The 14716-nt window shown below is 40.3% G+C and overlaps 1 protein-coding gene across 1 annotated transcript in view; it reads left to right on the top strand.

The window, feature by feature from the left end:
• The window catches only part of TSPAN5 (tetraspanin 5), a 73262-nt gene that overhangs the window by 38199 nt on the left and 20347 nt on the right, over positions 1 to 14716 (top strand). Inside the window, exon 2 of the mRNA XM_082050524.1 lies at positions 12355 to 12405. Within this exon, the coding sequence (XP_081906650.1) occupies positions 12355 to 12405 (51 nt within the window). The remainder of the gene's footprint in view (positions 1 to 12354; positions 12406 to 14716) is intronic.

Raw genomic sequence — 14716 nt, 5'->3', positions numbered from 1 at the left:
CTTTATTTACAAACCCAAAGGATAGCAAACTGGTAAATGCTTTTAATGACTGCATAAAGAAAAAGGAATAACCTGTAGTCTGTAGTCACCAAAAAGTGGGTCGGGCATAATTTGTCTTGTGTAAAAATGGTGGTGACTTTGGGCTTGTACACGTGCTTCTGGCAAAACTCTTGTGTAAACAGCAAGGTGAGGGTGACATGAGGTTGCTTCTATATACACATTTTCTTGGCGCTTTTTCAATAGAACGATCCAGTTGATGTGTCTGTTGGGGTGAAAAAGATTACTTTCATAAGGAATTGTTTTTCTATGTGAAATGGATAGCAGTAGACTTATTCAAAAGGATTAAAAATAGCTGTCTTTCTACACTTTGAAAGCTAACAATTTGTATAGTTTTATTATAAGGTGTTCCACAGTGCCCTTTCTTAGAGGCATGGAAGGGATAGATGGACTACTGGTTCACCTGCATCAGGTTTAATAACATGACAATGTTACTGAATTTCTGTTCTTTTAATAATGAATGAAAGAAGCTTCTAACGTGAAAATTCAGAGTAAAAATCTGGAAGTAAATATTGTGGCACAGGTGCCCACACATCGGCAGCTTTACCATAGGTGTGGAAAACCAGAAGCACATCATTTCTTGAGGAGCCAGGCCAAGCTCAGAGCCTTGCTCAGTGTGGAAGTCACTCATTGAGCACAGCTCACCTGTTCTACAAACAGATACCGTGTTTTTCCGTGGTATTTTTAATTGCATATTTGGTATGTTTACTTTCATTAGGAAATGAGGCGTCTTGCTAATGAGAACTTACCTGGGTGCTTATCATGCAGCTTATCATGCTGTGCGTTGTACATGCTAAAAATAACAGTAGTTTAGTGTAATTCCAAGGGGACTTCTTCAGATGGGCAATTTTTAAGGTCGTTGAATACAGGTAGGACTATCCCAATTTGTGAGTTTGATTGCAGTGTAAATATTAGGAACGACTTGGAGCTACACACTCTAAAAAACAAAAAGAAGAAAGAAAATAAGGGAAGGAAGGGGTAGAAGAGTCTGAGGTCTGGGAAGTATTTTTATTAGTGTCTCATTATATTTTATCTTTTAGAGCCAGAGAAATATTCTGATCAATATGAAAAAAATCTTATTCCTACAAAAATATACCCAGCTTCTGATTTTGCATTTATTAATATCTCTCATTAACTTGGAAGACTGTGTATTGGTGAGAACTTTTGCACAAAGGTCTAAGTGCGTGCATGTGGTTTATATATACACATATATACGTCCATGATTATTTTAGCATCTATATTATTACCTTGTCTATAGCTGGAGTAATGGGATGGCTGGATTACTTGGAAAGCCCTTGGTGACGGGATTTGGAAGAGTGAATTAAGTAGAAAGTATATGGCAGAGCTTAAGCTGAGCTCTTAATTGCTTCTGTCAGCTGAGATTTACCCATGGAGTAGCTGTCCTCTTGCTTTAGTACAAACTGCCAGTGTTCTCAGCCCCCAGTTATGGAAAGGCTGTGTAGCAAGTATAGCGAACTAGGAAGAAAACCCCTTTTTATTGTTTGCTCCAGTATGTAGGACATGCTGTTGGGGAGCTCAGGGTCTTTGGTTTTGCTCCCACACTTATTGCTGATTGATACAGCAGAAGTAGGAAAAGCACTAGATTCTGTTTAAGTAAGTTACATTGATCAGTGAAGTTGTTGAGGGGAAAGAATGGATGTATTTAGTAAGTATATATGAATATTTTCTTATTACTCAAATTGGATCTAATTATTTAATATTTACTGGGAACTGAGGGAGCCCTTGAACTGATGAAGAGGGAATCCGTATACACGATACTTCCTTTTCTCCAGCAAAACTGTGATCTGTAAGATGCTTTAATTTTGCAAGGGAGATGACCATTTAAAAAAGTAAATAGGACTGATGCATTACATGAGGGAACACAAAATACAGGTAGCTATTCTCAGGTGGAAAGGTGAAACAATTTCAGTTGCAAACCCCATTGCTTGCGTTTCAAAATGACAGAGCAGAAGATCTGGTAAGGCTGGGAGGTATTCTCATTAAAATTAGGCTTTCTAAAATCAAAACTGTTTTGAAAGAGGAGATTCAGGTGGCTTCAGATAAAGTGGTACAATTTTTAGCCTACTGATTCTGTAATATGAATGGATGGCATCTGAATTAAGGAAAGCGTACCAGTTTACCATAATGGGTAATTACCATACTATGTATGGTAATAAATTGGTTCTCTTAAGTCAGGTGGATATTAGCAGTAATTACGGGGAGAATTTTCAAAAGCTTCCAGTAGTTCTCAGCTACCGTTAAGGTCAAGAGGGAAGTCAAGAGAGGATTGTGCCACAGTTTAGTGTGTTCATATATCCCAATTGTATATTCCCAGAGAACTAATGATTCCTAATTTTTTCTAACATTAAAAAAAAATTAAACTTTTTTTTTTCCAGTTCTATTTAATATATCCAGATTGATAATATTAATAGGTGCAGTATGTCATGGGGACAGACAGTTGGCTCAGCCAGCAGCCACAACCAATGTCTCTTAGTCACTGGAACCATTGTGGAGTGTGGGTTTTCTCCTGCTGCTGCTTTCGCAGCTCCAGCCTCCACACGGCCTGATCAGCAGCTCTTTGTTTGTGCATATATGTGATGGTGTTGGTTGGAGAGTGCAGGGGCTCATTTTACCAAATGGGGCTTGTAAGTTCCTGTAGCTCATCCTCGGAGACGTGTGTTTTGTCAGGAGTTGTGTAGGAGACGCAGGAGTGGGAGCACCGAACAAGTCGGTGACAGACTACACTGACAAGGGAGAAAGCTATGGGATAGATCTGTTGTCCTGCCCTGTTATATAAACATCATCTATATTGACTGACACGGCAGGGCAGGGGAGGAAGCCCTTTCCTTAATTTGGGGTGTATCACTTCAACATGTGCATGTTTTTTCCTGAGGCAAGAGCTAGTAGTGCTAATTACTGTAATAACTGAAGGAGAGAGAAAAATCACTTGGTCTTCATGCACGCTGTACACTGTTCCCCATTCTCTCTCTTTCTAATGCCCCGAGGGTGACTGCTGTAGAGTAATTGCTTGATTTGGTGCATGGAGAGGGAGGATCTGACGTGCCACCCTGCACTTGTTTGTTCTCTGCCCGTTTGGCAGCGCCAGGAGGCGAGCAGAGGTCGTGTGAGTACAACTGGAACAGCGTGGCGGTGCTGGGAGCGCGCTGCCATCACACTGGGCTCCTTTCATGCCTCCTGTGTGAACAGCGCCGAACCGAATGTCGTGGGGTTCATTTGGGATTGTTATGGAGATGGATCCAAGTGGCACACACTGAGGAACCCGACCTGGAAACACAGCATGTTGTGCTTTCTGGGCAGGTGGGGAGGGCTGGCTGGGGGTGGTTGAACGAAGGTTTGAATTAAAGTGTGTTGGTGAGAGTGACTTTGGGGCAACGCAGTTATGGACCTGATCCTAGAAAACCCTATACCTGCTGTTTGTATGGCACGAGCTGGGTCATCTACCAGGAGACCCAAGTTTAACACGAGGAGATGTTGACATGTTCCATAATAAAAAGCCTGGCACCCTAAAGGGGCAGGGGTGTCGTCTCATATGCTTCTGTTTGTGTGTTTGCATTTAAGTGTATATTCACTGGGATTCCTCATCTCCCTGGTTTTGCTGAAGTACAGTTAGTGAACCTGCAGCTTTATGCTAACAGGCCCAGCTATATCCTAAATGTTATGGGTCTATGTACAAAAATCCTGAGTTTACTCATTGCTGAGTATTGGAGGGGCACAGCGAGGTCTCATACAGGCGTTGTAATGTGTGCTGCAACACGTACAGTTGGACACTGCTACTGGTTGAGGTGACATTTGAAAGAGGAGCCTGCAGGCTACAGCCATACTGGTGGTGCTGGTCATTTTAGACCTTTGTAGAGATATGGAATTGAGGGAAACTTAGAGAAAGCAATTACATTCTTTCTGAGAAACTTTTATTAAATGTCACAAAATCTTATTTTGCCTTTTTGTATATTCCATCAACTTGCTAGCTCACACACTGCATGCAAATCCAAGGCTGTCTTCTGCCGTGTTTCCAGTGAATACATTTCCAGCTTATAGCAGATATTTTCTTAGTCCTTAAGTATATGATACTGTTTGGATTGTTAAATTCCATTCCATCTGTACGGCACATATGTTCAGCCCTCCTACTGCTCCCGTTTGTTTGCGGTCACCTTTCTTCACTATGTGAAGGGAAGGACATGAGCTACTGGTGAAGGATTCTTGGTGACAGTTTGCACAGCTGCGTGTTGCTGAAGACCTTTTCTCTCACTTTGGGTAGCCCAGAGCAGGATTAATTACAGTGTTTGTGCAGCAAGGGAGGACCAAATTTAAAGGTCTCTTCCTGGCTCCTGATGTTTCAGCTGAAATGAAGAAATATCTAAAAGTACACAAATGCAATTAAAAGAAAACAATTTGTGTTCCAAAAGGTTTCTTACATCCTCGTAGCGGATGATCTAAGGGGGATATCTCCCAGGCTGAAGTGTTATGAAATGGAAGAAAAGGCAAGCAAAGCATTCTGGATTTTCCTGGGCCTGTTAGTTGAGATACAAATAATTCCAGTTGTTGCAAAAAGAGTTCAGTAGGTGAAATTATTGAGAAAAATAAGAAAAGATGCTTGACATTGCTTTTCCTTGCTCTTTTTTGCATTATACTACTTGATAGTTTGGAAGTGGCTTACAAAACATACTTGTTCTTAGCCAAAAGCAGGGCTGAAAACTGGAGCAGCTATGAGAAGTTTCCTTTGCAAATCCTTCTCTGGGCAAGCATGTCATTGCCATTGCCTTTCATGTTGTCTTCTCTCCTGTTGCCTGTGTGTTTGTCACAAGTGTCTGCAAAACGTTTATTCTCTCTGCTAGCGTGGATTCAAATTGCGGTGCAGGCAGGGAGGCTGAACTTGGTTTAGCACTTTGATGCTGCACGTGTTCTCCTTTACACTTATGTTAAAGTTTTTATGCCCACTTTACCATCTTTACATTGATGTTTGTAGCAGGAATTATTAATCTCTGATTAGCAGCTGAGATGCACCTTGTTTGCTGTATAAATACATCATTAGAATAAACCGTTATGTGTAGTGTGGAATTAATCCTTTAGAAGATGAAGCCTTTTAAGCAATGCTGCGAAAATTTCTCTTTGGTGCTTTTGCTTTTGTTTCCATCACAGGTTTGTTAGAACACATATTTCTTCATCTCCTTCTATCCGTGACTTTAATATTAGTGATGAGAAATCTGCTATCGGGGTGGTCGGGCAGCTTTCTGAGCCCCTCAGCCCGACAGAGCTCTGCTTTATTCACTTTGTGTCCTAACGCTATTTCAACAAGGTCTTGTGGGACTCTTAAAGATGGTGTTTTCTATAGTCACGTTGTCTTCCAGCTGATCGAGCCAAATGTAGTGGGTTTTGCCTGGGAAACTGGAGTTGAGGGTCTATGGATTGTACGGGTCCCTTTTGAGATTCTATGTAGGGTGACTGTTCCATGGGAAACAGCCAAAGTTGTTTAAATCAGTTTTACTGCTGGCACTCAATAGCAAAAGCTAAGTGCTTTCTTTTCTCTTTTATAATAATGCCCAGCTGGGCATGGAAACTTACCCAGTATTCACAATTTTATGATTAAATGACTGCTTTGTGCTGCTCATATACCTTTTGTCTTCAAACCCTTTTGGGGCTGAGCAGAAAGTAAAAAAAATGACTTTTCCTATGTAAGGAGGAGTTGTAGTTTGTGGACCAAGTTAAAATGATGGGTGAATGCAGAAAGTCGAACCAAATCCAGTTCCCTGTGCATGGTGACAGTGTTTGTGTGTGTGGTTGTGTCACACACTCGGTGCTGTGACAATTAGAAGTTGTCTTATTTCATGTATTAACATATGCCATATAAATGTGCATTTGCCATTACAGAGTTCATAGTTCTGAGCTGGATTTGATTTGGGGAGGGATGTGATAGGCTATAGTCACATCGTATCAGGGTCAGGGTTTTGGATACCTGAGCTTGTAAATGGCTTTGAACATCTTACTGTGGGGGATCCCTAAAAAAGATCCAGGAATAAGCATTTGCTGGAGGTAAGAGGCAATAAAGCTATTGTAGAATTAGCTGTAAAAAGCTGTGTGTGCACTTGCAGGCCGGGTTTGTGTTCACTGTTTGCTCTGTGTCCATTCCCTTATTTTTGTTCTGTGTTTTTAAATTGGAGAGGCAGATGAAACAGTTTGGCTCAGTTTGTCTGTAAAGCTGGTGGTGCTCACTGAATGTGACATGGCAGCTTGTGTAGCTGGGATGGGAGATTTTGGGACTCATCTGCCATAGCGTACGAGCCCAGTTGGGAGCTGAGGCTGCTTTCCCAAGAGGAAACGCTGAACATTGAGTATGGTGCTGTGTTGACAAGCCTACCTGCTTGTGTTTTCTGGCTATGCACTCTTTATATTCTCAACTACTTAAATCCATTGTGTAGGCAATGTAGTTGCCTGTTTGTTACTATGGAAAAAGACCAGCTCAGGTCCTTTCTGTTTGCTGTATCAAATACCTGAATTATATTTTACAACCTCCCTGCTTGCAGCTGAAATAAGTGAGCGTTTATGGTGGGGCTGCATCTGAATAGCCTGAGGCTCAGGTTTGCACTGAGGTGAGCCAGAGGTGGAGTGGCATTGATGAAGAGAATGATGTGGGATGGAAAAGTAGAGGGACATGAAGCACTTAATTTAGCTCAGAAGCAAAGGCAGGGAAGAGGCCCATGGAGAGGTGCATGCAGCCGAATTTCTCAGTCTTCCCACATAGTCTTTTGGGCTCTGAGAGAGCAGAGAGAGAGAGGATGGTGAAACAAAGACCTATTGAGTGTAAAGAAGAATAGAAGGGAAGGATCTATGTGAGATGAATGTACCAAAGTGACAGGGAATGGAGATGTCTTGTTACTTCAACTCTGTACACTCTTTAAATGTTTCTGAGTGGTAGTGGTGGGGTATTTACCTTAAAGGTCTTCGATTTTATTTTCGTATGGGGGAAAAGGTACTAGTTTTAGGAAATCAGCTACATCTCTTATAAACAAAAACTTTATTCTCCCAAAGGCTTTTAGTGAAGAATTTTACAAAGCGACTGCTATGCGTAAGTTTCGTGTGCTTTAAAAAAAAATCTACTACAAATAAAGTATTTTCTTTAGACAACAGGACCTGAGTTTTAGAGTCTTGGAAAGAGTTAAGTTTAATTTTTCTAGGCTTGAGGGGAGTTGCTGTTCAAAAGTTGGAGCAGGGGAAATAGGGTCCAATTCATCCTCCCTTTTCTGTTTTCCAGTATATCAATTTCTGTGGACAAGAGGAGAGGGACTTGAGTCTTGAGGGACTCTTGCTCCGAGCTGATTGGCAGCGATTACAGTTGCAGCACCAGAAAGCAATAAAATAAATACATAGAGCAACAGTAACAGAAAGCAGATGTCTTGCTTTTGTAATTAAAGACCCAGAGAAGGCAATAAGGAAATAAAGGCAGCTGACTGTGCATTTGAAGGGAGAGGGACTATAGATATTTTGGTTACTTGTCAGACAAACCAGAAATCCCCATGCTGGTGAAAAGGAAAGATACATTAACAGCCACAGTACCTTGCTTTGAAAAATTGGGTCATATGTGCTTAATGTTTCATTAAGAAGCATCATGTTGGGAGTCCTGCAAGGTGGAGCAGGCAGCTTTTCTCCGTGTGTTCTTGGGTCTGTTTGGATGATTCTATAAAATCAGCGTGTCTCTGGTTCGGCTGAGCAAAACGTGTGGAAACTGGGATCTTTTTTCTTTCACTTGTGTGTGTTTTGTATAGGGAGGGAAACGGTATTGCTGAGACATTTATCTGTGAAAGATTGTTTAGTGCTTTTTAAAAGCTGCACAGAAAGTGGAATTAGATTTGACGTCTTTTAGTCTGTATTCAGTCTATATCTGAATGTTGCTGTGAACCAAAATGGCAACTAAGTCACCTACGCAGCATCTTCATTCACAGACTGTGGGACATAGTTTTCCTGCTGGTGATGTCTCAAGACAAAACAAGAAATGGGCTTTAGGAGAACATATCCTATGTAAATGTGTATGTATGCTTTGAGCAGTTTTCCCTTCCCGTGCTCACCATGTATGTTTAGCCGCATGAAAATGAGCTGCTGTAACTGTGTTGAGAATGGAACAGTTATTGGGACTGGAGTGAATGGAAGAAGGAGCAGAGCAGACTTCTGGTACCTTCCTTTCCTGTGATGCTGGGACAGGCAGAAGCTGGCGACTTGAGAGGATGTCCTATTTGCTTTGGTGGAAAGAATGCTAATTGCCATATTTAATGCAGAATACACATGAATGGCATGAAGTGAAGAAAAACTGCGTGAAACTGCATTTTAATTTCTGTTTTGGTGCAGCTTCTCTGCCAGGGCTGTTTAAAAACAAATAACAAACCCAACAATTCTTTTCTGTGCTATGACACAAACATTAGGTTGTGGGGGTTTTCTGTTTGTTTGTTTTCCCGTGGCTTAAAAAGCAAACAGACTGATTTGGTGTAAAATACTTTAAAGCAAGCAGAGAGTATTCTGAGTTTGAAGTAGCTGTGAGTGAGTCTGAGCACAGAGCGCTGCAGAAGAAGAGCTTAGGGCAAAATGGTTCATCTGGGCTTTTCCAGTCAGTGGGAAAGTCTTGTGTTTTCTTGATTTTGATGTCAGGATGGGAAATATCACACTTCATGTAGTCCTGATCACTGCTGTGCTTGTCAGTAAAATACTGTACCTTGCGTTCACGTGGTGTGCTGGCTTGAATCGCATGGAAAGCAATCTCACTTTGAATAACCTACAGCATATTGCCACACAATAAACCCACAGCACCCATAGGGATCCTGGGAGTCTCCTTGCTGACCCTGCGTGCAGAGTCTTACAGCAGGTAGGTGGTTTTCATAACTGCCTAAATAAATACAGGGCTCAAAAACACCCCAAACCAGCTCTTGCAAGGAAACTTTGGTTCTGAACTCCCAAAATTTGGACATACTTCTGCTAGTGCATTTGTGTTGTCGCCGTGAAGGTGAAATGAGGTGGCTGCAGAATAGTTTGCTGTCTCATGAGTGTTTAATGCATTCACGCGTGGACATACATTCATGCATGTGGCGCATTAACCAACCTTTTACTGCTTGGTCTGTGGTGGTTGTATTTCTGGTTGAAAACTCTCAGCTGAGGTGAAAAATTCAGTATTGTAGAGTAACATCTCTTCATAGAAAAGACATTTGAACGCATTAGTTTCATGGTTATGAATAGAATACCTATGGCTGAGAAAGTACTACTGTGCAAGTTTTCTTGCAAGGTTGTAATAGTCTGGAGGAATGTTTTAATGTTCTCCTGCAAATTGTTGCTTAAAAAAGAGAAGTATCAAGATTTTACAAGCTCTGCCCCAGGTCTGGTGACTGTTTATAGTCAATCTAAATGGTCTTGCTGGATGTCTGTGGAGAATTGAGGTTGTTTTTCTCTGTAGGGTGTTTTGTTGATAGTGAGGCAAACTTCCACCTTTTTATTGGCATAATTTAATGGATGTAGGTGAAATTTTCCCGACTTAGCTGAGCTGATGTGTATGCCATCTTACCCTGCTTCAGATGCAAAGAGATTTTCTTTCTGGTTACAAGCAAGCAGGACAAGAACGTCTTGGAGACATCGGCAGCAGGGCTGCAAGATAAATGGGTTATGTGTTCTGTTCTACTTATGGTTCCAACAGCAAAAATACAGGGGGATTTTTGCTAAACACTTTCAACTCCTTTTAGGCTATGCAGGAGTTTCTTTCATATTTGTCAAGAAAATCCAAGGTTAATCCTGGTGAGAGGTATAAATCTGTTTTTTGTCATTAGAGATTACTGAGAGCAAATAATAGATTCTCCATTAATTGATCTATTTTTTTCTTACTGCCATTTAGCTTTTGATTTCGTGATTCCATCCCAAACCTTTTTCTCCTAATGGATCTTATCTGTTGTTCCTGTTTCATCAGCTGCTCAAAAGGCAACAGGACAGAGCTTTCCATTTTGGGATATGGAGAGGACTGAGCAACATGTAATTATTTGCTCCTCTTGAAAACTCTGAGAACTCAGTTTCCCGTTTTTTCTTGGCAGGTTTACCAGAAGCTTTGACAATCTCAGTTTTTCAGGTGCTTTGGTTAATGTAGTAGCGTCTCTTTACCCAATCCATAGATTGAGACGAGCTTGTCCTGGCTTGAGACCACTTTAGTTTGCTCTAAGTCACCTTTTGCAATCTTACCCTTAAATCTCAACTTCTGGTGAAGGATCAGGATGCTTGACTGGATTACATTTAATAAAACTAGTGGATCTGAGCCAGACTTGCAGCTGATGCATATGGCTCTTCGGTTACATTCACAGGCACTGATCAAATCCTTTCATTCTTGTTTTCCGTGCTTATTCTGTTGAAAAACCACATTAAGCTACTATAATAGCAAAATATATTTTGTACCTCTCTACAAATAACAGTTTAAGAATTGTTAGAGTAAGAGCTTAAGAATTTCTATATTTTTCCTTGTTCCTATTCCTTGAATCTTGGTGCCTTTGGCTGTGTAAGAAAGAAGCAAAGGAGCCTGTTACTGCAAAAAAGAATTAACTGCATTTATCTGAAAGTGATTTGGGAATTTCTACAGCTTTATCTCAAGTTTCAAATAATCACTGCAGGCAGGAGGACTACACACACTCTTCTGGCAAGCCGTACATATATATATATATATATACACACACACATATATATATGTATAACAGTAGAAAAAGAGCAGTGTTGATACAGGTAGGATGATTGTTTTGACTCACGTCGGCAGGCTCTACCGACGTTCTCAAATCCATCTCTTGTACTTTGTAGACAATTAATCTTGTATTAAAATAAAGCCAAACCTGTGATACTTTCCCTTTGAAGAATACTGGCTCGTAGTATTGTTTAAATTTACAGTCATGACTCTTCAAGCCAAAAGGGAGAGTTTTATTTCCAGTTAGTTTAGATGAGATTCTGGGTGAGGTACAGGGGGTGTTAGGGAACTTCAGGGTATTGCTGTGATCATATTCAGCTTGATATTCAATTATGTTTTACAGGTATTCTAATATAAAGCTAAAAATGCCTCTTAAAAGTGTGTCTAAGGAAGAAGGAATCTTGCTTTTTGAAGCTGTTAAAATAACTTTTCAACAGAAAAACACTCCTGTTTTGCAAAAGAAAAATCATTAGGATACTTAACTGCTTACACAAATCTTAAGAGAAAGCGTTCTGTGTGCCAAAATAAATCTGTACACCGCAGTGTGCAGAAACCACAAAGAAAACCAGAGTTTGATGTTGAAGCAACATCCTATTACATGCCCCCAAACTAGAAAGAATATAGTTTCCTTTTTAGCCAGCACTTAGGTTTTGAAAACCAGAGATGAAAGTTGAACAAATAGACATTTAGAGATGTGCTTGGACGCCTACTATGTTTTCAAACATTCTCCATGATTAGTAGTGAGTCATGCCAAAGACACAGTGGTGATTTTGGGAGACAGAGTGCTTGTTCTGCTCGTTTCACTGATCCTTAGTGCGGGTTTTCTGTAGTATTTGAAGGGAGGTGACACACTAACTTATTCAGTGGAAGGGAGAATATAACAATATCCTATTCCCTTTTCCATCATGGTGGAAAGATACTGTCAAGTTTGGTGGTTTTGAGTCCCTTGGAGGAGAAAGGGACTGTAACTTCCTTTACAAAATCCAGAAACATTCAATATCAGGTTATAAAATGTCTTCAGGATTGTAAAAAATTCTTATTCTTTAAACCTCTATTATTTTTATTTTCCCCTAGAAATCATGGGTTATATCATATTTAAACAGCTTTCTGTGGACAACATTGCTAAAACTGATAGTACACGGGTGTTCTGGACTTAGTTTTAATGACTTTCTGGCACTGGCAGAGAGCTGCGGGTGCAGCTGTTTGTGCAGGTGCTGATATTACAGCAGTAAAATAACCTGTTGCTTGACTGTGGAGTTTGCTTTGAGTCTGACAAACTCAAAAAGAACCTTGCTTGATGCTGAGAAAGTGACGGTTTTTGCACCTACTGTTCCTATGTGGATTATCCCTCAATGAGCTGCACAGGTTTTATGTTCTTCCAGTTACAATGGTCGAGTTGTAAAATAAACAACCACATACGTATTTTAAAAATCTCAGTAAGCCCCCACAGTCCTGATAAAATTGATTATCCAACAGAGAGGATGAGTCAATATGTGTGTTTAAAATATATATATATATATATATATATATATATATATATATATGAATTTATTGTTCCTGCTCTGATATACTTTTATTTTTATTTCCTTTAGTTCCTTGGCATAGCATTTCTTGGGATTGGATTGTGGGCATGGAATGAGAAGGTAAGTTGAATATAGCACCAACCTCCATGTTTTCTTCTTTCTCTGTATCATAAAATAAGCCTCCTTGGCTTTGCCTTCACATAACATGCCAATTGCTGTTCTTCTTAAACAACAACAACAAAAACCGCAACCAAGAACCAAACCCAAACCAAAATGAAGCCCAAAATCCAAGCCAAACCTGAGGTAGAATAACTGTTTTTCTTGTGCAAATAAAACTGTCTACTGGAACACATTTTGTTGCAAGACTGTAAAATCAACTTGGAAATGGGAAGAAAGAAGGGCAGGGAAAGAGAAAACATTGTGAACCGGAGCCTGATTTTTAGTTTGTTTTGCTGCAAAAGTTGAGAGACAATGAAATATCAAGATGTAATATACTAAACAAGTCAGTATGTGTTGGGTTACTGGATGAAGGGCTTGACTTGCTAAAAGACAAAAGCTAAAACTAAAGCCAGTTTGCTTTTCGTCTTTGTTTGAAAGATTGAAAATAATAAAACCCACTGATAGTGATCGTACAATGATATTCAGTTACATAATGTTTTTCCTTTTAATAGAAAACACTGGGTAAGTTACAAAGAGATGTTCACTTAAGGCATAATAACTGGCACTTGCAGCAGAACAAATAACACATTGGAAGCACTGGAGTTTTGCCATTTAAAAATTCGGGACAAATCTTGCTTTGCAGAAGTGAGTTGTTAACTTAGATTCTAACTGCTCTTTGCATGTACCTTGGATGTAGATAATTACAAATAGCAATGCGATAATAATTAACTCATACCATATACACCAATATATGTATGTATGTTTGCGTACCTTATGATACTCATGTTGGATGGCTTGAATAGGCTTGGAGTTGCTGTGATTTTTTTTTTCATAGAGATGTAAAAGTGAGTTTTATTTCATATTCTTGGCATACTCACAGAGTTTAGACCTATATCTAAGCCCCAGAGAAGAACTTTATTTTGGAATGGCTTTCTAGAAGAGATTTTAACATGTTTATATCATTTCAGTAGGTAACACAAATGATTCTTCTTTAGAATGAATGAGCAGGTAAAGGGAAAACAGCTATAGTCTCGTGTTTGAAGTCTAAAATATACCAGTCTTACAGCTAGAGGGTGTTCTGAATAATGGTTTGTTAGGCTCTACATATTTTCTATATGGGAAGGAACCCACATTCCTAGGAAAAATGTATTCAATTCAGAATTGCTAGTAGCTGGGAGCTAAAGCCACTTGAGATTTGGACATCTGTTATCAAGTCATCTTAAACCATTGGTAATCAGATCCTGAAAGTGGGAGAAAATGCCATGTTGTTAAGACAAGCAAATAAAACCACCTAGAGCAGTTTAATATGCCTTAGCTCAGGATTCAAATGTAGTAGGTTTTATCTATAGAAATTAAAATACTCCAGAGGCCCCTTCTAACCTCAGCCATTCTTTGGAGACTCTTGCTGTCCCAATGAACTACGTCTTTATCAAAGCTGAACTTGGTGCTGCAATTGCATGATGTGTAAACAGAAGTCTGAATGTTTTTTTGGCCCAGGATTGAGTATTCAAAAGGATTCCTCTACTGTAAACTGATTTGGTGGTGGGGAGGGTTTTGATTTACTTCTGCCTTGAGTTGTGGGGCTTTATATCCAGCTGTGTGATTTTATAACCTGGCCATCAACTTGTATATACTTTTACTGCTTCACAGAATCTTTTTAAGATAAAAGGATAACGCGCCAGGCCACATTAAAAATGCTGGTTGTAAAGAAATAATCCACATTTTACAGGAGTCCAGTTAGCTGCTGGCTAAAAACCACTTTGAGGTAGATTTGTGGGTTTGGTTGCTAGTTTATTCCCCCCCCCTTTCCTTCTTCTCCCCCCCCCCTTTCCTTCTTCTTCCCCCCCCTTTTTCCTCTTCTTCCCCCCCCTTTTTCCTCTTCTTCCCCCCCCCTTTTTCCTCTTCTTCCCCCCCCTTTTTCCTCTTCTTCCCCCCCCTTTTTCCTCTTCTTCCCCCCCTTTTTCCTCTTCTTCCCCCCCCTTTTTCCTCTTCTTCCCCCCCCTTTTTCCTCTTCTTCCCCCCCTTTTTCCTCTTCTTCCCCCCCCCTTTTCCTCTTCTTCCCCCCCCTTTTTCCTCTTCTTCCCCCCCTTTTTCCTCTTCTTTTCCCCCCCTTTTTCCTCTTCTTTTCCCCCCTTTTTCCTCTTCTTTTCCCCCCCTTTTTCCTCTTCTCCCCCCCCTTTTTCCTCTTCTTTTTTCCCCCCTTTTTCTTCTTCCTTCCCCCCCTTTTTCTTCTTCTTTTTCCACCACCTTTTTCTTCTTCTCCCCCCCCTTT

This window comes from Streptopelia decaocto (assembly GCF_964273445.1).
Source record: "Streptopelia decaocto genome assembly, chromosome: 4".
Taxonomy (NCBI): Eukaryota; Metazoa; Chordata; class Aves; order Columbiformes; family Columbidae; genus Streptopelia; species Streptopelia decaocto.
Note: the sequence above shows the minus strand (reverse complement) of the source record. Positions and strands in the feature narration are given on the sequence as shown.